General features: G+C 43.0%; 1 protein-coding gene across 2 annotated transcripts in view; it reads left to right on the forward strand.

The window, feature by feature from the left end:
• The first annotated feature begins 1,085 nt into the window (after positions 1-1,085).
• EPHA6 (EPH receptor A6) overlaps positions 1,086-23,720 on the forward strand; it is an 842,774-nt gene continuing 820,139 nt past the window's right edge. Inside the window, exon 1 of one of the 2 annotated variants that reach the window (XM_075908927.1) lies at positions 1,086-2,263. In XM_075908927.1, the coding sequence (XP_075765042.1) occupies positions 2,161-2,263 (103 nt within the window). In that variant the 5' untranslated portion in view covers positions 1,086-2,160. The remainder of the gene's footprint in view (positions 2,264-23,720) is intronic. The other variant, XM_075908942.1, reaches the window with a different exon arrangement.

A 23,720-nucleotide genomic window follows, 5' to 3' on the forward strand; every position in this document is an offset into this window, starting at 1 on the left:
TTGGTGGATGCTCAACACCATTTGAAAATTAAATTAATTTAATTTAGTGTCTAAATATGTTTTTGGGTACCTAATGTTAGGCCTCCAAATTAGAAAATAGGGATCCCTATATTTTTATATTTTTTCCTCTAGCTGTACAAATTCAGGAATTCAAATATTTCTTTTAAACAGTGCCAACCATGGATTCATGGCAAAATAAATAACATGGATGATCCACTACATAAAAGTCTTATTTTAAATGCAATGGTTAAAATATTGAATCCACTTTGAAACAAAAGTTAAAGAAATGCCTCGTCATGCACAGAGATATATTGTATTAACCTCTGAGAGGGTCCATGTGGATCTGATCAATATAGTCGAATTCCCCTAAATTACTTATGTTTCATATTTCTACAAAGGGCAGAGGGGAGAATCTCTCCCCCCCCCCCCTATTTTGGTGAAGACACAGACACGCTAACTGAATTAGAAAGAATTTATCATTCATTTTTTCTTTGAACCTACATGTCAAACATTTATAGCTGGAATGTATTTGTATTGTATGAACTCCAGTGAGCGACTTATTTCTTAGAAAAGCCTTGCAACTAGTGAATAGTAAACAGTTTTCCTAAAATGCTTCATAACATCATAGTTGGTAAACTGTTGTCCAGCTGGCAACAGATTCCTTTTCATTTGTTCCATATTCCTTAGTAAAAATGCCCTTGTGTAAAATTATTCCTCCTCTCTCAGATATAGGCACCCACATGCTCTGTCTTCCCATTAGTTCTTTGGCCCTTATTATTGTGGTGAAAATGGGAACAAACGGTTCTAAGAAAGGCAAATTGTTAAGAAAAGAGGGGACACAGTTGAAGAGAACCAAATTGCCCAACGCGTTGCAAGCTTGACGAGTATATATGCCTTTAAAAGTGAGTTTAGTATAAGCGTCTCTCTCCTCGTCAGATATTTTAATGTTCAGCTACAACTCCCACCTCCCCGCCCCCCCCCCCCCCCCCATTTCCAAAGCAAAAAGAGGGATTTTTGTCTTGTCAACTAACCCCCTCTAGTGCTGAACAGGCTGCATATGACCTGCGGGCTGCGAGCAGCTTCCAGGCTAGGAAAGCTCTTCCCTGCTTGCTGCGCACACGCACACACACAAGCTCCCGTGTCACCTCTTCTCAGGAGAACCGCTGAGGAGGGGCTGGCGGGAGCCCGAGCTCTTTCTTGCTTTTACTCCCCTGCCCCCGTGGTGCCCACACTCAAGGACCAGCCGCAGTATTACGGTCCAGCTATTGGGGAGGAGGGGGCTGCTCTGCAGCGAGCAGTGCCCGTTGCTTGCAATGCCCGCCCGGCCAGGGAGACCCAGCAGAGCGCCCGGCTCCGCGCGTCCGACGCCAGCTCTGAGCCGTCCCGCGGGCGCTAATGAAGGGTGATCCCTCCGGAGGCAGCAGAGAGGAGCGACAGCGGCACCCACGGCTGCAGCCGACCTGAAGGGCGGGCAGGCAGCCCGGCGGGGGGGGAGAGCGGCCGCAGCCGCCCCGGGATTTTGCTGCTCGCTCCGCCCGGCGGCGAGGGGCCAGGGCTCCAGGCGCCGCAAGTTTGGCCGGCTCGGGGAGCTGTCCAGCTTTTTTCAGCAGCCTCCCGCCTCAGCTCGAGGTTGGGGGGGGAGGGGAGCCTGGGCCGAAAGCGAGCTCCCTCCTGACTGGAGGGGGGGGGGGCAGGGCTGAACCTCCTCGGCGGCGGCTCTCGTGGGGGGGCCGGGCGGCGCGGGGGCGGGATGGGGCTGCTCCGGAGCAGGCGGCTGCCGCCGCTGTGGGCGCTGCTGCGGGGCTGAGAGCGGCAGCCCGCGCGGGAAGGGCAGCGAGCCCCCGCGCCCCGAGGCAAAGTTCCCGGAGCTCGCCCGGCGCCTTCCAGTGCCCCGGCCCCCCCGAGCCAGGACGGCAGCTCCAGCCCCCTGGTGCCTGCCCCCTCCCCGCCCCCTCTGGCCGCGCTGGCGACTCCTCCCTCGGCCGCCCCTGGACCCCAGCGGTGGATGCAATTACTCCAGCCTCCGCAGCACCTGGCGGCAGCCCTGTCACAGGCACCTGGCCGACCGGCCCCTGCCCTCCTCACTGGCCTGGAGGAGGAAGCGGACCCGCAGCCCGCCCCGCCTTCCCGGGGCGAGGACCGGGGCTGCCGGCGCCAGCCATGGGGGGTTGTGAAGCGAGAGGTTTTCTCTGGACGTTTGGCCTGCTCTTCCCTTTGCTGACGGCGGGCCCGGCGGGCTGCACTCCCGGCTCCGGCAACCAAGGTACAGAGAGGGGCGGCGCTGGGGGGTGGGCTGGGCGCAAGCCGGTGGGTGGTTTTGCTCGAAGCAACTTTTCTTACCTCGAAGCACCTGGTTCTGGCAGGGGGGGCTGGGGAGCTGGCCGTGGCCGTGGTGGCAATAGGCTTATCCTGCAGCGCTGGGGGGAGCGGGGAGGCGTGCTTTGCTCTCCCTTGTCTACGAGGGCCAATTGGTTACCCCACGCAGGTGAGAATTGTGAAGCTGCGCGAAAAGGAACAAGTTCAGCTGGGCTCCCCAGCCCCACCGGCAGTGCCCGTGCTCTCAGAGGCAGGGCTCTCATCAGGGAGCAGGAAATGTGGCACTGATTAAACACCTCATCTAAACTTGTGAAGACCGCAGCTCTTCCTCGCAGCTCACTCTACCTGCATATTATTTTAGCTCACATGAGATCTCTGGACATCAATGGCAAATAGATTAAATATTCTGCCCATTTCTGTAAAATACAGTATCTGCTCTTCAGGGGTTTCCTTTGGGTGGGTTGATTGATCGTGGCACAGGTAAAAAGGAAACACAATGTCCTCTTAATTTGTTGTCTATGATTTGGCAGATAACTTATATAAAGTCAAGTAGATGACTCTTTAAAAGTTAGGGTTTCTGGGAAGGATGCATGTGTGTTTGAGAGGCCAGGGCAGGGGAGGTTGAATATTAGAGCTGTCTTCTGTTGCAGTAAGGGACCAATCCTTTCTCCTCTGAAGTTAAAAAAAAAAAACCCTCTCCTTGATTTCAAAGGGGGTAAAACTGAATCCTAAAACACAATGGGTATAAAAGCGTGAATGAAATTAGTACAGTATTAAAGGAACTTTTTTTGCTCTTTGTATTCTGTAGAAAGGAACCTGTTAGCCATGATGTAATTAAGATTGTAACAGGTTTTTATATCAATGTTTGTTTCATAGGTACAGAACTAAAATAGAAAGCTAGCACTGAATGGTAGCATATTTTTATTTGCTAAATAAACATGAACATTCAAAAATGAATTTTGGAAGCTCACAACATCTGAAATGGGATGACCTCTCCCTTTATGAAAAAATCATATAAAGATCTCACGCTGACATTTTAAACCTTATTTTACACATGTGGCAATTCTTGATTGCCCCGAAAAGCTCATTAAATATATTATGATGGGTACATGCCAGTTATGTATTACCTGATGCAACATATTTTACTCCCCCCCCCCTTAGCTACAGTGCTAATATGTAGTCTCTGTACCAAAAATGACACTACAGTAATCTGTTTTAAAAGAGCCATAGAAAATATACGACGTATTCAAGTAATATTACAATTTTGAAAGAAATACATTTAAAAAACATAGCTGAAGGTGAAACATTACATGAATCTGAGCAAAACAGAGCATTTCCTTAATTGCATTCTTAATGCACGTTTTTCTGACTAAGTATTGGAAGACATGTGTGATATATTAAGCAAATTGGGAATACTATGCTGGTTTGGATCTTTTTAGCATTATTCAACTTCATGTGATGTAATTTTAAAAGTATAGGTGTAAAATCAAGTAGTTGAAGGACAGTTTTAAAGGGACATATCCTAAAATGATCTTTATCTGAAATATTTTAACCTTTAGGTGTTCCTTTTAATGTTAAGATTGCCACATTAGGAAGAGATTAGAGAAAAGGATTTTTTTTAAATCATGCATTGACAACACTTTGTATATAATCAATTTCATGTTTTCCCAGTACAATACATTTATGATGGATTTTTATCACAAGAATAGAAGAGAAAGTAACCATTTTAGAAATAGGAAAATGTAATCATATGAAACCACAAAAATTGCATGAGGAATTATGGGCAGGTATAGTATCTGAAACTACTTAATACATTTTAAAATGGCTATAGATTAAGTTGATAATGACCCTTTAACTCTTCCATAATAACTTTTTTAAAGAGCTCGAATATTGTCATTTTTACATTTTATAACAGTATGTATTATCATTTTTTCATATTTAACACAAATCTTCCATGGCAGTGCAGTATTGTTTTGTCTTTTAGCTCACCTTTTTGGAAGTTCATACTAAAGTGTGCTATATTACACAGCCTATCCACCCATGCATATACTGTTTATATTTTTATATATAGTTAAAAAACAAAGTATCTAGTCAGAATGAAAAATTTAAAGCCATATTGGACTGAGGATAAAAGTTTTTGTAGGAAATAATTTAGATTAGATTAATAGTTATTAATTCATATTTACAGGAGTAATTAAGTTGGTAAAAATATTTAAGTGAAGTTTACCTTAAAATGTACAAGGAAAAAATGCTAAATAAAACAAACTATCCCAAAAGAGAATTCCTCAAGAGTGAGTTGCTTTTGAAAAAAAAATATGTTTTGGAAATTTTAGAAATACCCTTCAATAGATTTTTCAAGCTGAACATATATCTTATGAATAAATGTAATGAACTATGTTGGAATACCCAGTTATTGGCAAGTACCATATTGTGGGATTTCTTTACATTTTCATGATCACATTCTCCTCTTATATTTCACTTGTGAAAACTTTCAGTACCATGAGAAGTAATTTTTGAGCATCATGATTATATTAAAAAAGTCTCACAGTTAAAAAATCATACTCAATCCGATATATTAATCATGAATTGAAAATGACTGAACTAGGCCCAAAATTGAAAATGTGCACATAATAGCATCTGCTTAATAAGATGTTATCTAAGTTTAGTTTTAATGGAACTTTCTTAAAATAGAGTGAAAATTGTGAAACATTGCAATAACTCAAAGTGACAGAGAATGATAAATCTGGATACACCGAGGAAGTCCTGTATACCAAAGGATTAGTATTAAAATGCCAGTTATGTAAATTTGGAAACTCAAAATACTAAGTATATATACAAAATTTCAAGATATGCTATAGCACAATAAAATCATATGGCAATATTTTGGATTATTAATTTTGAAAATTGAGTTAGATAAATCATAATTAAAAAGGCTGATTAATTTCTATTGAGTTTTGAGTTTGGCTTTAAGGTTTGGAAGGGTTACCATATTTAACTTTCAAAAAAGAGAACACTCCTGTATAACACATGACTACAACGTGAATTGGTAGATACTGATACAGATACACTCCCTCTCAGAGTGTCCTCTTTTTTGAAAGTTCAAATATGGTAACCCTAAGATTTGTTATCTTTCACCTCTTATCTTGTCAATATGTATTTGCAAATGGTGATGGTATAGATCAATGTTAATATAAAAAGTCTAGAAGAATCAAAAAGGAATATTGTTTAAGGAGAAAAATGAAATAAATAACTCTTTCCCACCCATCAAAGAGCTTTTAATGCAGTCCTCTTAAAAAACATCATTTCATTATCATGTCAGTAGGATACTCCAGTTTTTAAAGGACTAAGTAAATCCATAGATTTAGAATAGGCCATGGTTCTTTTCCTTTAAAAAAATCAGAATGAAAACGTTAATTTTATAAATAGTTCCTAGTTTCTTTGGTTCATACCCTTCATTCAGAAAAATCAATTCACAGTGTCTTGTTCTATCTGTAGCAAGGCACACTGAAACAATAGTATTGACAAAGGAGTGAACTTACTCATTTATCTTAATGGAGTAGTAAGTTCAAAAATGCAACCATCCTAAGAGCTAGTTTCTACTGTTAAAAAAGATCTGTGGACAGATGAGAGAACTGTTCACACATATCTGTGCACAGTCAGTAGATCAGAAATCAACCTGAAACAGGCATTCTTGCAATATGGGCCTCACTGGGTGGATCATGGGTGGGAGGTGTGCCCAGACACACATTGATCAGCCACAAATATCCAACCATTAGCAAGGTGCATAGATGGTGCCAAGGTTTTATCTTGTTTTGCTGTTTAGTCATTTGGCTGTCAAACTTAGAGCAGACTTCTTAATTGTTCTCTGAGATATGGAAAGTATCATCCTAACTGCAAGTTACCATATCAGAAATACATTTATTTGTGTCTAAAACTGTGGGTCACAATAGGTAATTCAACAAATTATTCCACAATCCCAAACACTATGGCTACGTCTAGATTGGCCCCGTCTCCGGAATAGTCATGCAAAGCAGGTAAGTCAGAATAGGGAAATCCGCGGGGGATTTAAATATCCCCCGCGGGATTTAAATAAACATGTCCGCCGCTTTTTTTCCTGCTTGGGGAAAAGCCGGAAAAAAGCGTCTAGACTGGCGCTATCCTCCGGAATAAAGCCCTTTTCGGGAGGATCTCTTATTCCTACTTCAAGTAGGGCTTTGAAGTAGGAATAAGAGATCCTCCGGAAAAGGGCTTTATTCCGGAGGATCGCGCCAGTCTAGACGCTTTTTTCCGGCTTTTTCCCAAGCCGGAAAAAAAGCGGCGGACATGTTTATTTAAATCTCGCGGGGGATATTTAAATCCCCCGTGGATTTCCCTATTCTGACTTACCTGCTTTGCATGACTATTCCGGAGAAGGGGCGAGTCTAGACGTAGCCTATATTTTTAAAATGTCTTAAACTGGAAGAAGACACTATACAACAGTTCTTGAACTGCACTGTCCGTTAAGTTTAAGTTACTATTTTCTGTCACCAAAAGTGTAGATTGCCAAAAGAAAATGACAGGGATTGCAGAATTTTGCAACATGTTTCATGTATTTCAATAAACTTTGAGCGAGTCACATACATTTTTGGATATTATATAACAATGCATTTTGCCACCTTGTGACAAGCTTGGTCTGTTTCATGCTGTTTTAAAAAATAAACTGTATCTGTTGTGTGCAATATCAAAACAATGTCATATTTAATGTTGAGGTTGATTTCCCTTTTATTTCTCCCAGTAAAATTGAATTGCATAGTTCAAAGTACAGATAATGGAGACTTTCAGCTATAGGTCAGTACTTGAAATCTGAGCCAGATTAGTAGTCACCCAAAATCATTATTCTCTGAAGCAAGTTGGGTTTAAAAAAATATTCATTTCCTAATGGATAAATATGTATCTCATATAAAACACTGACATAATTGCACATGCTATGACCACAAACTGAAATTGTAAGTATATGAAGTCAACGGGTACAGAGACTGAACTACTTGCCTCCTACGAGAGTGTTTCCCTCCAGGTCAGGAATTGAGACAGTCTGAGGAAAGTTGTGCTGCCTGCTGTCAATGTTGTGCTTGTCCTACAGGCAAGGGAGTGTGACATCCTAGGTTCTTTTTCTCTCATTTTCTTAACATTAAAGTCACCATGGAAAATATAAGGGGAAATGAAAAAAAGTAAATGTACCGGTCTTGGAGAAGTGTACAGCTTAGAAGACCATAAACTGAATAATGAGAACAAGATTATTTCTGCCTTAAAGTATCAATAATTTTTATAGAACTTAAACTACTCCAGAGTGTCCTAGAGCCATACAATAATCTTGAGTGCTAATGTCAGCATTGGAACTTTTATCAGTAGCAGATATGTGTGCAACTTTATATATCTAGAATGGCAGTCTTTAAATATATAAGATAAACAGATCTAAAGAGAACACTTCAAACACTCAGTTCCTCTCTATTTTGCAGTAGTAAAAGTGAACCTAGTGTACTTTAACTTCTGAATACTTTCAGGTCATCATGAATAGGGCCCTACCAAATTCACAATCCACTTTGGAAAATGTCATGGACATGGGATTTAAAATGTCATACATTTAATTATTTTAACTATTTAAACCTGAAAATTCAGGAACCTTGTATAATTTTAGGAACCTCGACCCAGGAAGGAGTTGTAGGAAAGGTTGCAACATTATTGTAGGTGGGGGGCATGGGAAGGAGGATTGGAGTACTGCTATCCTTAATTCTGTGCTGCTGCTGGTGATGGTGTTGTCTTCAGACTTGGATAGCTGGATAGCATATCTTAAGCCAACCTGCCTGATCTAATGTAGTCCAGGTCTCAGGGACCTACCAAAAAGCAGTTGCTTGGGTGGGGGGTGACAAGGTTGTTTTAGGGATGTTAAATAAAATAGCCCCAAAATAATCTTGCCACCCTCCTGAAACTCTCTTTTGGATTAGGGCCCCCAATCTGAGACATTCTGGTCTCCCCTGAAATCTGTATAGTATAGGATAAAAATACACAAAAAAGACCTAATTTCATGGGGGAGACCAGATTTCTATGATGTATTTTCATGGTCGTGAATTTGGTAGGGCCCTGATCATCAACTAACTCTGGGTACGGCTACACTACAGCACTAATTCCAACTTAATTCGAATTAGTTAATTCGAACTAAGCTAATTCGAACTAGTGCATCTAGACCTAAAAACTAATTCGAATTAGCGTTTTGCTAATTCGAACTAGCATGTCCACATTGAGTGGACCCTGAACCGAAGTTAAGGCTGGCCGGAACAGGTGCTGGCATGGCATCAGGTTAGGACTTAGAGCGTGGAGCTGTTGCCTCAGGCTAGCTGAGGGCTGTGCTTAAAGGGACCCGACCCCCACCCCAGACAGACAGTTCTCAGGATTCCCCGCTTGCTTGTCTACCTTGATGAAGGACAGAAAAGCATTCCTGTCTTGGAATCCCTGAGTGCCCGCACTCGGCACATCACAGCACTCAGCCATCAGCCCGGCTGCACTTGCCGCAGGCTGCCATCAAGGGGGGTTGTTCCGGGGGGCTGTCAGGATCCAGGAGACCCTGCAGAAGAGCTTCCACCCCAAGGAGCCCGCAAAGCCACCCCAGTCCTCCCCATCGGGGGCTCGTGCACCATTCCTCCCTCACCTCCTTCCACTTACCTCTCCCTAGTCCTCCTTCCTGATGTAAAAAATAAAGGACACGTGTGTTCAAAAATAGAAACTCTCTTTATTTAACAAAAAGGGGGGGGGGGATTTAACCTCTGGGGAGACTGGGAAAGGGAGGCGGGAGAGGGGAAGAGAAAGGGTGGGAGAGGAAAGGGGGAAACATGGGAGGAGGGAGCTGGAAGGGGGAAGCCAGGGAAAGAAGGAGATGGGGAAGTAAAAAACTATGGTACACCATATCTTCAGTACTGTGTATAGATGTGGTCTCCTCACCTCAAAAAAGATGTTTTGGCCTTGGAAAGGGTTCAGAAAAGGGCAACTACAATTATTAGGGGTTTGGAACAGGTTCCATATGAAGAGAGGCTAAAGAGACTGGGACTTTTCAGCGTAGAAAAGAGGAGACTGAGAGGGCTTATGATAGAGGTCTATAAAAGCATGAGTGGTGTGGAGAGGGTGCATAAAGAAAAGTTCTTCATTAGTTCCCATAATAGAAGGACTAGAGGACACCAAATGAAATGAATGGGTAGCAGGCTTCAAACTAATAACAGAAAGTTCTTCTTCACAAAGCAAATAGTCAACCTGTGGAACTCCTTGCCACAGGAGGCTGTGAAGGCTAGAACTATAACAGAGTTTAAAGAGAAGTTAGATAAAGTCATGGAGGTTGGGTCCATGGAGTGCTATTAGCCAGTGGGTAGGAATGGCGTCCCTGGCCTCTGTTTGTGGAAGGCTGGAGATGGATGGCACGAGACAAATGGCTTGGTCGTTGTTTCGGTCCATCCCCTCCAGGGTCCCTAGTGTTGGCCACTGTCGGCAGACAGGCTACTGGGCTAGATGGACCTTTGGTCTGACCCAGTATGGCCATTCTTATGTTATGTTCTAAGCTCAGGGTCAGGGGTCTTACTGGACCACCTTGATTTTCATGCAAACATGCTCCTGGGTTTGCATGTGGCCTTTGGTGGCCAGGCTGGCAGCTATCCTGCCCTAGACGGCCACTTTCCTGTGGCTAGTACGGAGGTCGTGGACGTTGGAGGCCTCCCCCCAAACCTGGATGAGGTCCATGATCTCCGCACTAGACCAGATGGGCGCCCACCTCTTGCGGCCCCGGGCAGGCTCCTCGGAGCCGCCAGCCTAGTCCTGGGAAGAGGCGGAGGGCTGGGTGGCAGTGGGTGGCTGGCTCATGCCGTGCCAGGTGCAGGGTCTGCTGGCTGTAGGCTGGCAGGCTTTCACCTGGCACAGGCACCGTAGCCAGACCAAGCACCTTTAAGGGCTCCGGGGCCGGGATGGGGACAGAAGTGTTTCCCTGGTTTGGCCCAGAGTGGCCACCAGGGCAACCTGGGAAGGGCTAGCCTCCCACTAGTTTGAATTAAGTGGCTACACAGCCCTTAATTCGAACTACTTAATTCGAACTAGGCATTAGTCCTCATAGAATGAGGTTTACCTAGTTTGAATTAAGTGCTCCGCTAGTTTGAATTAAGTTCAAACTAGTGGTTTGTATGTGTAGCGCCTATGAAAGTAATTTGAACTAACGGCTGTTAGTTCGAATTAACTTTGTAGTGTAGACATACCCTTTCAGACTTCATTATGATGGATAAAGATGAATTTAATCAATGGAGTGGCATGAAAAAGCAGGATTATGTAATTGTATCACATGAGGCTGATGAAGTTAATAACTAAGGAAAATGTTAATCATCATCTACTAGTACAGGGCTTGCAAAATACAGCCTGCAGGCTGGATCTGGCCTGCCAAACATTTGGATCTGGCCCACTGTAGTCCAGCAGAATCCTCGGGCAGGCTTCCTGGGTACTGGGGCATTACATGCCAGTCAAAGCAGCCAGCTACTAGGGCTAGCATGTGTCTCTGTGCTGTGTGTGCATCCTTTGAAGGAAGGAGGAGTCTCTGCACACTGCCCTGGTCCTATCACCCTCCTCACAGCCTCCAACTGGTATGATGTTTGTGTGCATGTGCAGCATGCAGAGATCCACTGTTCCCCTCCCCTTAAGGGGTGCACTGAACAGAGACACATATGCTGGCCCCAGTAGTTGTTCACTTTGAGTGGTATGTGGAGCCTGCCAGATGTGCCTTCTGCCAAAGCCTGCACCTGGCTCCCATCCTTTCTTGCACATATCCAAACACCTTACCTCATATCACAATCCCCTCCTGCATCCAGATTCCCTCCCTGCCCCTCCTCCTGGCCCTGAAGCACCTACCCAAAGCTCCCTCCTGTATCCAAACTCCATTGTAGATCCCAAACGCCTCCATAAATATTATAGAAAAGTGTGGCTCCTGACCAGTTACCAAATTCTTAGAATGGCCCCCTATCAAAAAATTTTGCCCACCCATGTAGTAGGGAGAGACATTTTTAAATCAAGAGGCTTTAATAAATTTGCATCCAAGAATCCTAAAGCAGTTGTCTGAGGAAATCTCTGGCCTGAGTGTGACAATTTGTAATCAATCTTCCAATACCAGTGAAATTCCTGAAGGCAGGAAGTGTGTTAATATGCCAATATTCAAAAAGGACAAGCAGGATCATCTGTGTTGTTATAGACCTTCCAGCCTGAGTACAGGCCTGACTACTGGCAATCCTAGAGAAAATAATGGAAATGTTAATACAGCACTTAATTAATAAGGAATTAGAGGACATCGATATCATATAATCAACATGGTTTTATGGAAAATAGGTCTAGTAAAACAAACCTAAGCATACGACAGGTCATTTAGTGCCTGGTAGCAAAGTAATCCTATCTATTTCTTTTTCCCATTGATGTCCTTCATTCCAGATATGATTTTGTTAACACATTTTTAACAAATACATTTGTAGATGCACCATTCTTGTTTTCCCCATGTCTAAGAATAACTGTTCAAAATTAGTAGCGTTACAGATTCTGTTCAGTTATTCCTGTGAGATTCCATTTAATTTAGACATTACTTCTAAGATACGTACACTGAGTACAGTTCACTGGCAACTTCTGCTTCAACTCAAGTGCCCATTTCACAACTGTCTTCTGTCTGAGGCCTGTTTATATATGTGAGAGTACATTCTGATTTGAAATCTTCTTTGTTTGTAGTTCTAGCAAGTCTGGAATATTTTGCTGATGCGTCATTGTTCAGTGCACTCAACATATGTCTGTGGTGTATGAATTCAAAGCATTTGTAGTATTTGCTGTCTCAAATCTATGCATTTAGACAGAATATAGAGCTGGCTGAATAATTTTAAAATATGTATTATAACTGTTTACATTGTTTTCATAGAATAGTTAGCTATTTGTGTTCACTTCAATCAATTCTGTAACCAGTCACATAGCATTAGCCTAGTAATTCACATTTTTTCTAACATTTGGTAGTTTTCTGTCCATATTTTTCCACTGTTCAACTGTCTCTACTACATTTTAAGCTCTTTCAACCTTTGAGCAGCACCTGAGTACTAAATATTATCCGTACATACTTTAAAGTACAGCTGATTTGCACAGTAAATTTACAGAAAATTCACAAATTTCTTTGATATACAAATTAGAACTGATCAAAATGGAATTGCCTTTCTGTAGGAAATTCTGACATTTAAAAATGTATTTGAGTTCTGAATCAGGACAAAAAGCTAAAAATGTCCCACAAAACACAAATTCTGAATATGCTTTATTTGAAGTAATATTTTATATATTGTAATGTAATGTGATATATAATGTAATGTAACATAATATATAGGCAGAGGTCATAGGACTGCTTATTGAGGATGTCTAATACTTCCCACATTAAGACCCTGTATTCAGTAACTTATAAAAGTTTGCCAAATTTTCGTTTGAGCTAATATTTCCCATGTGAGCAAATATCTCCGACTGTCTCCCGAAAGGAGTCTATGAAAAAATACATTGTTTTTAATATTACAGAAATACTGACAACCTTTTCTTTGGGAAGCTATAATATCCTTTTACTTTGGAACACGTCTTGAAATTGGCATGTGTTCTTAGCCATTACCATTCCTTTTTAAATGTTTCCATAAGCAATCAAATTGTAGACCTATGAAAAACTACAGTTCACACATGTTAATTATCGACTTGCCGGTGCTTATCAGCTAATGCCCAAAAGATACCATCCTAACTGAGCATGCCCAAGCCTCTGATGGCTCCTAGAATTGATTTAATTGTGCATGTGGCATCCCTACAGAGATTGGGGATATTGCTTTTTCCCCCTCATACCTCCTAATGCTAACCAGACTATAAATGTGCCCACCAGGGGTGGCCCGTGAGCATAGGCAGACTCGGCGGTCGCCTAGGGTGCCACCGGCCCAGGGTGCCCATAGATGACATCACGGGGTGCCCAGATGCCCGATGATTACGTCATGGCCATTGACGGCTGTGCAGGCAGGGGCGCCGATCGCGCAGCAGCCGGCTTTGGGCCACTCCTGGTACCCACCTGAGCATGTTCCATCCTGCTGAGGACTACGGACAAAGTCAGACTTTCTCTATGAAAGTGGCTAATCCGGGTTGGGTACCAGAATTGAGGGCAGGAATCCTGTCTCTCCTGTTCTCTTAGGCCATGTCTACTCTACAAAGGAGATCGACGCTGCCACAGTTGATCTACCAGGGCTGTGTGGACAACCTGAAAATGCAATTTAAGATACATCTACTCAAGCTATGTAATTAATGTAGCTGGAGTTGCATATCTTAAGTCAACTTTCCCCTTTAGTATGGACCAGGCTTTAGTGACCCCAGAAGTCTGTATCCAGGAAGTGTGGAGGAGGAGGCCATCTGGGGGCATCTCTACACTAGGAAATTACTTTGAAATAATAACTCCTGAAATAACTATTTGGAATGGCATGCCAACACTACAGGGAAGCCTCAAAATTAATTTGAGGCAGGCTACCTGGATGTGGATGTGCTACCCTGACTTAGAGCCCCAGGAAGCACTGGGGAGTAATAACTTTGACTGACTCTTGGGAGTAGTTATTTTGAAATAGCAGCAGTGGAGCATCCACACTGCCACTATTTCAAAATAAGAGTTATTCCTTGTGGAAACCAGGAGTTACTATTTCAAAATATCCAGTATCTCATTTTGAAATAACGAGTTTAGTAATGTGAACATTCTGCTTGTTGTTTCGAAATAAAGGGAGTTATTTCAAAATAATTCCCTAGTGTAGACCCAGGCTGATTAAGATGCAGAGAGGACTAAACCCAGGACTAGTGCATTGTGGGGTAGGACTGGGGAAATAAATTGGGCAAGAGCTTGGGGGTGAAGACCAGGACTAGAGGCTGACAGTGTCTGAATGTCTTGAACAGCAGCAGTGTTTGTAATATATAATCATGCTGTAATGTTGGCATTAATGTTCTGACACTTGTAGAACATAAATTAAGTTTAAGAAGTTCCAATCTCTGCAATACTTTTAGAAATGTGCCATAATTACCTCCAGTTGTCATTCATTATTTATTTTAATTCTCTGTTAAGCATAATAGACAGCTTAATTTTGACCTCTCTGCTAGCTTCAGTTTTGCAATTTTATTTTAACATCTTTAATTAGGATCACCCCACTTTATTTCCAGACAGTTGGTCAAATTTAATACATATTTTTGTATAATGATACATTGGTTCTTGAATTTATAATTAGAATATCATCTGCAAGTGGCACTATTGGATGTTTCTTTTCCTAGTTTTATTCGTGTTCTTTGTTTGTTTTTATAACACTAGTGGCTCCAAAACCAATGAAAATCAACATGCTGAATATTGGATATCTCTGTCCTCTCAAAGGATACAATCTTGCAAGCATCTGTGTCCATGAGCAACTTCCCTCACAGGAGGATAACGAAGTATGTGTGCTCATTCCTTAAAAGTTGTAGCAGAAAGTCAGGCAGCATTAGGGGTTGAGGAAAGATCTAGTTGAAAACTCTGCAATGAAACAGATGTTGGTAGCTTGAGAGAAAATACTCTGTCATTTATTCAAATATAATCCTTGTTCGGTGTGGAAAGAAAGAGACAAATTGAAAGTTGTTGTCTCTTAGCAGCTGTTGATTTTGTTGGGAAAGTGTTGGGTAAGATCTGTGGATTCACTAAAGCTACTAGATATAAACTAAATGGGAATGGGTCTCCGGGAGGAGGAGACCTAGGTTGTCCAATCAGCAGTCCTTAAGAAAGCAACTCTGGGGCAGCCAAGCCATAGACAAAGTTTGGACCTAAATATTACCATATTGATTCTTTTGTTGTTAAAGCCAAACCCCAGAAAGAGTGAGCTTTGGCTCTAGATTATATATGGACTGTGATTTTGTAAAGCAACTATGGGTCACTAAATGAAATTAATAGGTAGCAGGTTTTTTCTTCACATAGTGCACAGTCAACCTGTGGAACTCCTTGCCAGAGGATGTTGTGAAGACCAGGATTTTAACAGGGTTCTAAAAAGAACTAGATAATTTCATGGAGGATAGGCCCATCAATATTTATTAGCCAAAATGGGTAGGAATAGTGTATCTAGCCTCTGTTTGTCAGGGGTTGGAAATGGATGACTGGAGAAGGATCACTTGATGATTCCCTGTTCTTTTCACTCCCTCTGGGGCATCTGGCATTGGCCACTGTTGGAAGACAGGAAAATGGGCTAGCTGGATCTTTGATCTGACCCAATATGATAATTTTTATGTTCAATTTAGGACACGTGCCTGTTTATATTAGCTTTACATTCATCACTTAACAAGTAGTCCAATACAATTTGTGAGAGTGTAAAGTTCTTCATCTATACATGGTGCAGGATCAGACCCTTGCAAAGGAAAGATCAGCTGATATATATGGTTTATATACACTTTCTCTGAAACCAACTCTGGACAAAGTGAAATAAAATAGTAGAGAAAATTATTAATTTATTGTACACATAAATTCGTAAAGGGCAGTGAGATTGACCCACCATTTTAGCCCCTTCTAGGTGTTTGCCAAGGAATATTTAAAATTCTTCAAAAAAAGCTATCTAATTTTTAAACCTCTCCTTCTCAATTTACATCGTTCCCCTAGTTATTAGCTAAAAGAAACACTTCAGTTACACTGCATAGTTTTCAAAATCATTTCTAACAAGACAAAATCCTGCAGAGAGAGGAATGGAGCAAACGGCGCACTTTCCCCTTGCTCCCTGTCTAAGATGAACATCCAGCAATATTCCTATACAAATTGGGTCGGGGGGCTTTGCTGTCCTGTCCACCCTTGTTTCAGGACTCCATAGTGGAAGAAGGGGTTTGTTCTCCCTTCACAAGAGGAGTTGGCAGGAGATCCTAGGCCTTCCCTCTCACATGGCTCTGACCTACAAGAGACAGCAATAGCAAAAAAACACAGAATGCTTTTGGGCTACCTCCCTGAGCCACTTCCTATAGCTTATTTTTCCAAGTCCAGAGTTCCTTAGACCCAGGGGAAGGCTAGTCTCTGTGACCTATGTCATTTTCCACAGCTCTAACTGGCCAAGAATGGTGATCCTCAGGCACTGGGAGCTGCAGGGGCGGAATAGGAGGCATGCCTGTGGATACTAAATGTAAACAAACCATCTCATGGCACATTAGCAGATTTGCAAACCGCTGAACTACATTATATGCACATATACAAATTTAGCATTTACAGAGTGTCGTTAATCTAAACACAATCTCTGTCAAACATTAATATAGGAAAATATATCATTTTTACAGATGAGTAAAGCAAGGTACAGATTGATTGTGATTTGACTAAGATCACATAGTGATTCAGTGTAGAAGCTGAGACAAGAACCCATGAATCCTTTTTAACCAGCATATACCAAGCCTTTCTTGTATAGGTTGGACCTTTATAGTCTGGACTTCCATCATCTGGCAACATCTGTGCTCCAGTGAGAGCTGTGCAGTCCATAGGACTAATCGGGGTGGCTTGCCCATGTTCCGTGCTTTTGTGGGCCCTGCAGTGGCAGCCTGAACTGTCGTGTGGATGGGAGGGTCCCAGGGGGCTATGGGGCCTGGTGCAGGGCAACAGCAGAGGTGCCCCCCCCCCCCCATACACACTCACAACATGGGCAGCAGGAGCCAAATGGGCTGGAAGCCTGCTCCGCTCCACTCTACTGTGCTGCCCTCTCCCATCCCAGGGTGTTCAGCTTCCTTCTGCTGTGGAGAAGTGGGACATAGCAGATTGTGAGGGCAGTGACGGACCGGAGCAGGCTGCTGGGCTACTCGGACTTCTGCTGCCTGAGTGATGGAGGGAGACAACCCCTGCTACTGTCATGTGAGACCCCCTTTAATCTCCCAGGATGTGTTGCTTGGGGGAGGGAGAAAGGGGACATGGCCTGTAGTGGGGGGGGGGGTGCCACTGGCCCTACACCCAGGGCACTGAAAGGGCGTGTTACCTCTGGCCCCGCATCACCCTTGGGACAACCCGGGGTCCAGCATCCCCGTGGGTGCTCCTGGGCTGTAGTACTCCTGGGGAAAAGCCAGGCTCCTGTTAGCCAGTGGCCAGGGTAGTGAGTAGTCTGTGAGCCCTATCACACACCCGAGTCTTCAACTACTAGGACAGAGTCCCTTCGCAGCGGGCAGCCAGGGAGGCTGACGGGCACCCCAAGAGTCTGCCCCGTGGAGGCGGCATGATTCAATGCTCAGCTCTTACTGCGTTTACCCCTGACCGGCTATGGTTCTTTTTTATTGTGTTTGGTTCTGTCACTGCAACAGGAGGAGTCAGGTTAAAGCTTAAACAGTTACTATTTTATTGTTACAAGGCAAGCTTAGCGGCTAAATGTTACTGCTGTGTTACAGATGGCACAGCCATTACAAAGACAAGACAGAAAATACAATAACAGTCACTTAAAGGTACCATGGAACCCTTTTGCTTCTCTGAGCTCTTATTGAATGTGCGCAAAAAGAGACACTTAGCAGGTATATTCCCACTCCTGCGATCCTTACTCCGGTGAAGCCAGCACTTCTCTCAATCCCAATGGGAAGCAGTCGATACGAGATGAAGGCATCTCTAAAGTCTCGGGGGTCCAAGACCACCTGACCAGCAGGTATATGGGTGGATCTCCAATTAGAGTGGGTCACAGGGCCCAACTTTATACACCTGTGGTCACGTAGACGCTTCTCTTGTCATAAGAGTGCCAATTAAGTTGGAACGTCTTTGTGACGCTCATTCCCAAAGGGGGTCCAAAGCTTAATTTGAACTTGTGAGGTGGAGGTAACTAAATCATTAGGGCCGGACATTCTTTCTGATGGGGCGGCAGATTCCTCTTCCGGGACGGTGTGTGTAGGCGTATCAATACTGGTACCAGCCAAGGGCAGCCCAAGGCCCCCAACCACCTGCTGGCTCAACTGTCGCTGTTATCTGGTTCCTGTCTAGCATCAAGGGCCATTGTTATTACAGCACCTCTGGAGGCCCTGGAGCCTTTGAAGACAGAGTTTCACTCTCAAGGATTTCTCTCTCCCAAGGATGTTGGGGGAGGGGGGACTTCCTGTCTGGCTACAGCCCAGTGCTCAGCAACAACAGCCCTCCTCCCCAGAACTTCCCAGAATTGCAAATAGCTCATATGCAGTGTTCTAGCTCAGAGAGGAAGGAGGAAGAGCAGGGATGGGGTGGGGGAAAGATGCTCAGGAGAAGAGGCAGAGTGGCTGAGAATCCCTACGGCTGATGGCAGGGGCTGGAGGTGCAGCCCAGCCTCCATAGGGCTCTTTTGCTCCCATGAGGCTGTGCTCCTGGCCTCTGGCTGTGAGGGTGCTCAGTTACTCTCCCTCTTCCCCTGAGCTCCCCTCCCCATCCCTGCTGGATCATTGCTGGCCCCTCTACTGCTGCTAGAGTGGAGCCTTACAGTTAGTGACAGCAGAGGGGCTGGACTTGACCTTCTCTGCTCTGACACATTCATTGGTTCAGGACTAGTCAGGTCCCCAGGATGCTACACCAGGGAGGTACAACCTGTATTAACCAGCATAATGATACATGTAACTCACTTCCCCTTTTCTTGCTCAGTTCTAGTCCTTTACATAACATAGCATCCATTTTGTTTCTATGGAACATCCAAAGTTCCTTTAATATTTATTCTATACATTTCACTATTTATCATTTTCCTTCCTAATTTTGTAGTAAGTAGTTTTCTTTTTAAATAATGTCCTGGAGCGTTAGCATTACTGGTTTTTCATCATATTAGAATAAATTGGGGAATTATTTTTAATAACTACAGTCTGATAGATCATGTACTTTATACTTGGGAGATGCCTCAAGAAATATATGCTGATTGAAATTGGTACCACAGATGGATATTTTGAAAACAGAAAAGAAAATCAATAATAGATTAGGCTTGATTAGATGTTGACATTTAGCACTGCAGATCCAGAATGTTAAAATTTACTGACAACACAATCTTCCTTCTAATTTGCAACAATACCTCTATTCTCAGTTCATGTATATCATTGTTCCTATATTGTAAAGGTTAATGAACAAACGATAATAAAATTAGCAAAAAGCTCATCTGATTGTTCAGTGTTATCCTAAGGGCTGAATGTATTATAATCTCGTTTGTCATATGTGAAATCTAATTTAATATTTTTGTTATATTAAATTTTGTACTGCTAAAATGTTTAGGTAAATCCAAAGCCTCTTATGCCCTCATTTTTCCTTTCATACCAGTTTTATTTGAACTTCCATTCTATTGAATTGAGTGAAGTTACTCCAAGATTACGCTGATTTAAACTAGAGGAGAATGCGTTCCGTAACAAAACAGCATTAAACTGCTGCCCCTGGTTTTGATACATACACTAAACACTGGTCCTTAATGTGCTATAATGAACAGTGATCATTTATTTCTACTCTTCTTGTCTCTTAACCAGTTTTTGATCCATGACAATACATCACTTCTCACTCTATTGCTGCTTGGTTTGCTTAGTAGTCTCTTGTGAAAGACTTTGTTACAGTCTTCTAGGTTAAGCTTTTCCAGTAGATAGATAAAAATGGCTGAAGAGGCCACAAATTGCAGCTTGTCACTTTCTCCTACTCTCTCCCTTCCCACAGGTGGCATTTCCAGTGACAAATGTTAGTTTTATTTAAATTCACTTTTGTTGTTTGTGAGAACTATCTCCTGTTTAGTCCAAAGAGGGAAAATGCCAATGAACGTTCTTAGTTTTAAACTGTAAATATTTTAATTCAACCTATGCCAAGTCCCAACAATTTTTGTACTGAACTTTCAGGATTTTCATGGCTCTTGAGTTTCTGAAGCAGCAGGATGGGAGAGAAAATATCTGTGGGGAAAAAGCAGGAATGGACAGGATGTTAAAACTGGGAGAGCAGGAAGTGTAATTGCCTTTGAGACTAAAATGGAATTTTTAAAAATTAGTTAAACAATGGGTTTATTTTGATCCTTCCCATTATATAAAATGGGTGTAGGAGTATAGTTTTTATTTGAGAGAAATAATCCCACCTGTGTACTATTTTGAATTGGTGTGCAATCATAATATTCCAAATATTGTTGTGCAATCATAACATCGTCAAAATATTCAAATTTCAGCTTCCAACATTCAGCTAGTGTCCCCAATATGACAGAAAGTTTAAATTTTCATTATACCTGATGATCTCTAAATGAGATGAATACACAGGTAAAATAAACTTATTTATGCTTAATCCAAATAACAAAACAGTAGAACTGATAGATTACAGGAAGAATACACAGGAAATGGTCACAAACTGTGAATGTTCCTGTTGCTAGTTCTCACAATTTTACTGAGTCACACTATATTTTGTGTTTTTGTGCTCTAACACTAGTTACTGGAATCAGATTGCAGAGAAAAGCTTGAAAATGTGAAGCCTAAACATTCCAACATTAGGCAAATAAGAAAAACCAATACAATATTTACAAATAAGGAAACCCAATACAAAAGTATTACTTTTAAGGAAGTCTTTGCAGGGAGCAAGTCTTTGCTGGGAGCAAAGGTCTAACATGGTGTTTGAAACTTTGGGTAGACAATATTGAGTATATCTTTTAGTGGAGTTCCTTCAATGACATTTGCTAATAAGGTTTGCTGTCTTGGGGTCATTTTGGATCAAATTGTGCATGTGAATTATCAGGTGTTATCTGTTGTTTCTACTATTTTGTGTTTTTCCCACCATAATTATGCATCTGTCTGATTCATACAACTATGATTCTCTAGGTTTGATTACTGCAATGCACTCTGCTTGCCCTTTCATTGAAAAGGGCTTGGAAAAATTCAGTTAGTACAGAAACCATCTTCTCTTCTCTTCTGAATGGCAAGTCATTGAGAACAAACTGTTCCACTATGGCATGCTCTTCATTCAATACCTATCTGTTATCAGGTTGTGTAGCCTACTGAGACCCAAATGGTCACAGACACCCTCTAGTGTTGCTTGGTGTCTAGTTTTGAACTGGACAGTCCAGTATTTCAGCTTTCTGTTTGGGAAACAAATTGAAAAAATATAAATGTCCGGTATTTTCTAAATAAGATGTAATGTAGATTGCGGTGTAATGTCAAGTATGTCCAGTATTTTTGTTGAAATCATCTGATAACCCTAACTCACCCTCACTATATATCCTAATGTAGGAGTTAAAATGCTCTTCTGAGCAGGGACATTTTTATTATATATTTTCACATTGCACATAACGGGACCCTGATTGTTGCCTGTTGTTGCTATTCATGTAATACAGATAACAATAATGCTCTTGGGTTTAGGAGGTATTGTTTCCATGGTGTTCTCAGCACAGGGTCCATATCTCTGCAATACACTTCATCCTATCCCCTGCCAGATCCAGAGTCTTGCAAGCTTTTCTTTGACCTTATGTTTATGTTGGGCTTGGTTTTGTAGACTATCTCACCACTAGTCCTTGTGCAAGTAGGAAACTACACGTCAGAGTTTGCAGAGATAGATTCTCATTAATATAAGGCAAGACACCTTCAAAATACAAAACTCACAGGTATAGAACTTCATGCAAATTAATGAAAGGAAGGTAAGAGCATGGTCCCATTTTTAAATTTAGTCATACATAGCAGAAGTATAGAACTACAGGCAGTCCCCGACTTACGCGGATCCGACTTATGTCGGATCCGCACTTACGAACGGAGCTTTCTCGCCCCGGAAGTCGGGGCGAGAAAGCCCCGTTCGTAAGCTGCTCCGGTGCCCCTGGTCTGCTGGAGACCGTCTCCAGCAGACCAGGGGCACCGGGCGGGTTCCCGCGCTTCTGAGGCTTTGCCAGGGCAAAGCCTCAGAAGCGCGGGAACCGCTGCTGCTGCCACTTGGGTGCCGGTGCCTGTGGTCTGCTGGGGACCGTCCCCAGCAGACCACAGGCACCGGGACCCAAGCGGCAGCAGCGGGCGGGTTCCTGCGCTTCTGAGGCTTTGCCAGAGCAAAGCCTCAGAAGCGCGGGAACCCGCCCGCTGCTGCCGCTTGGGTCCCGGTGCCTGTGGTCTGCTGGGGACGGTCCCCAGCAGACCACAGGCACCCTGACTGAAGCCGCAGCCGCGGGGGGTCCCGCGCCTCAGAGGCTTTGCCAGAGCAAAGCCTCAGAGGCGCGGCACCCCGCTGCCGCTGCGGCTCTGCTCCCCGTGTCCCTGGTCTGCTGGGGGGAGGGGGCGCAGCTAGTGTGCTCCCCCCCCCCCAGCAGACCAGGCTTTTGTTTTGGACTCTGGGGCAGAGCAGCTGGGGCGCTGCCGATTGGTCCTGCAGCGCCCGTGGGCACTACTGGACCAACCCGGCAGCACCCCAGCTGCTCTGCCCCAGGTCCTGATTCAGCCGCTGCTGGTCAGTTTCAGCAGCGGCTGAATCAGGACGTCTGGGGCAGAGCAGATGGGGTGCTGCTGGGTTGGTCCAGTAGCACCCCAGCTGCTCTGCCCCAGGCGTCCCCAAGTCAGCTTCTGCTGAAACTGACCAGCGCTGACTACAGGAAGCCCCAGGCAGAGTTGCTCTGCCCCGGGCTTCCTGGAATCAGCTGCTGATCAGTTTCAGCAGCAGCTGACTTGGGGACGCCTGGGGTTCTTAAGTTGATTCTGTATGTAAGTCAGAACTGGCCAGTTCCGACTTACATACAGATTCAACTTAAGAACAAACCTACAGTCCCTATCTTGTACGTAACCCGGGGACTGCCTGTAATACTGTAGGATCATTTACAAATCTGGGTGCCAGATTAGTCATAACAATCTTTATTAAGCATGCAAATAAGTGGCCTGATTCTCAGAGCTGCTGAGCACCGACAATTCTGATTTGACAGGTGCTCATCACTTCAGAAAATGAGATGATTCACTTTAGGAGCTCAAATATGTTTAATCTTAGGTGCTCAAGTTTGAAAATTTTGGTCTAAATATGTTGTGAAGATTTTTGTGTTCTAATTTTAATTGCAAGTAAAAGAAGAAAACACTTTTTCTGAAAAAAATCAGATTTTAATGTGCAAGAGTTTATGATGAATTATCAGATTAGAAATCTAAAACAGAGACCGTTAAAAAGAAGAACAAAACAAAAAAAAAGCACAACCCAGTTTACAAATTTACCAACTCCAGATGCAAGAAAAAATACCTATAAGCATCTCACTCAGGTACAAGACATCACAAAGATGCTATTTTGAAAGCAAATGCAAAACCAAATTTCTGTGTACTTTAAGAAACACAGTGATACATTTCTTATTATTTATATTTATTTTTATCCAAAATTTCATGGATAAAGCTGACAAAATATAAAGCAAGAAACATTGTAAGACAAAATGGTAAGTAAGCAGATAGAGAGAAAGAAAGGGAAAGAATTAAGCTCTTTG

Source organism: Pelodiscus sinensis, chromosome 1 (genome assembly GCF_049634645.1).
Source record: "Pelodiscus sinensis isolate JC-2024 chromosome 1, ASM4963464v1, whole genome shotgun sequence".
Taxonomy (NCBI): domain Eukaryota; kingdom Metazoa; phylum Chordata; order Testudines; family Trionychidae; genus Pelodiscus; species Pelodiscus sinensis.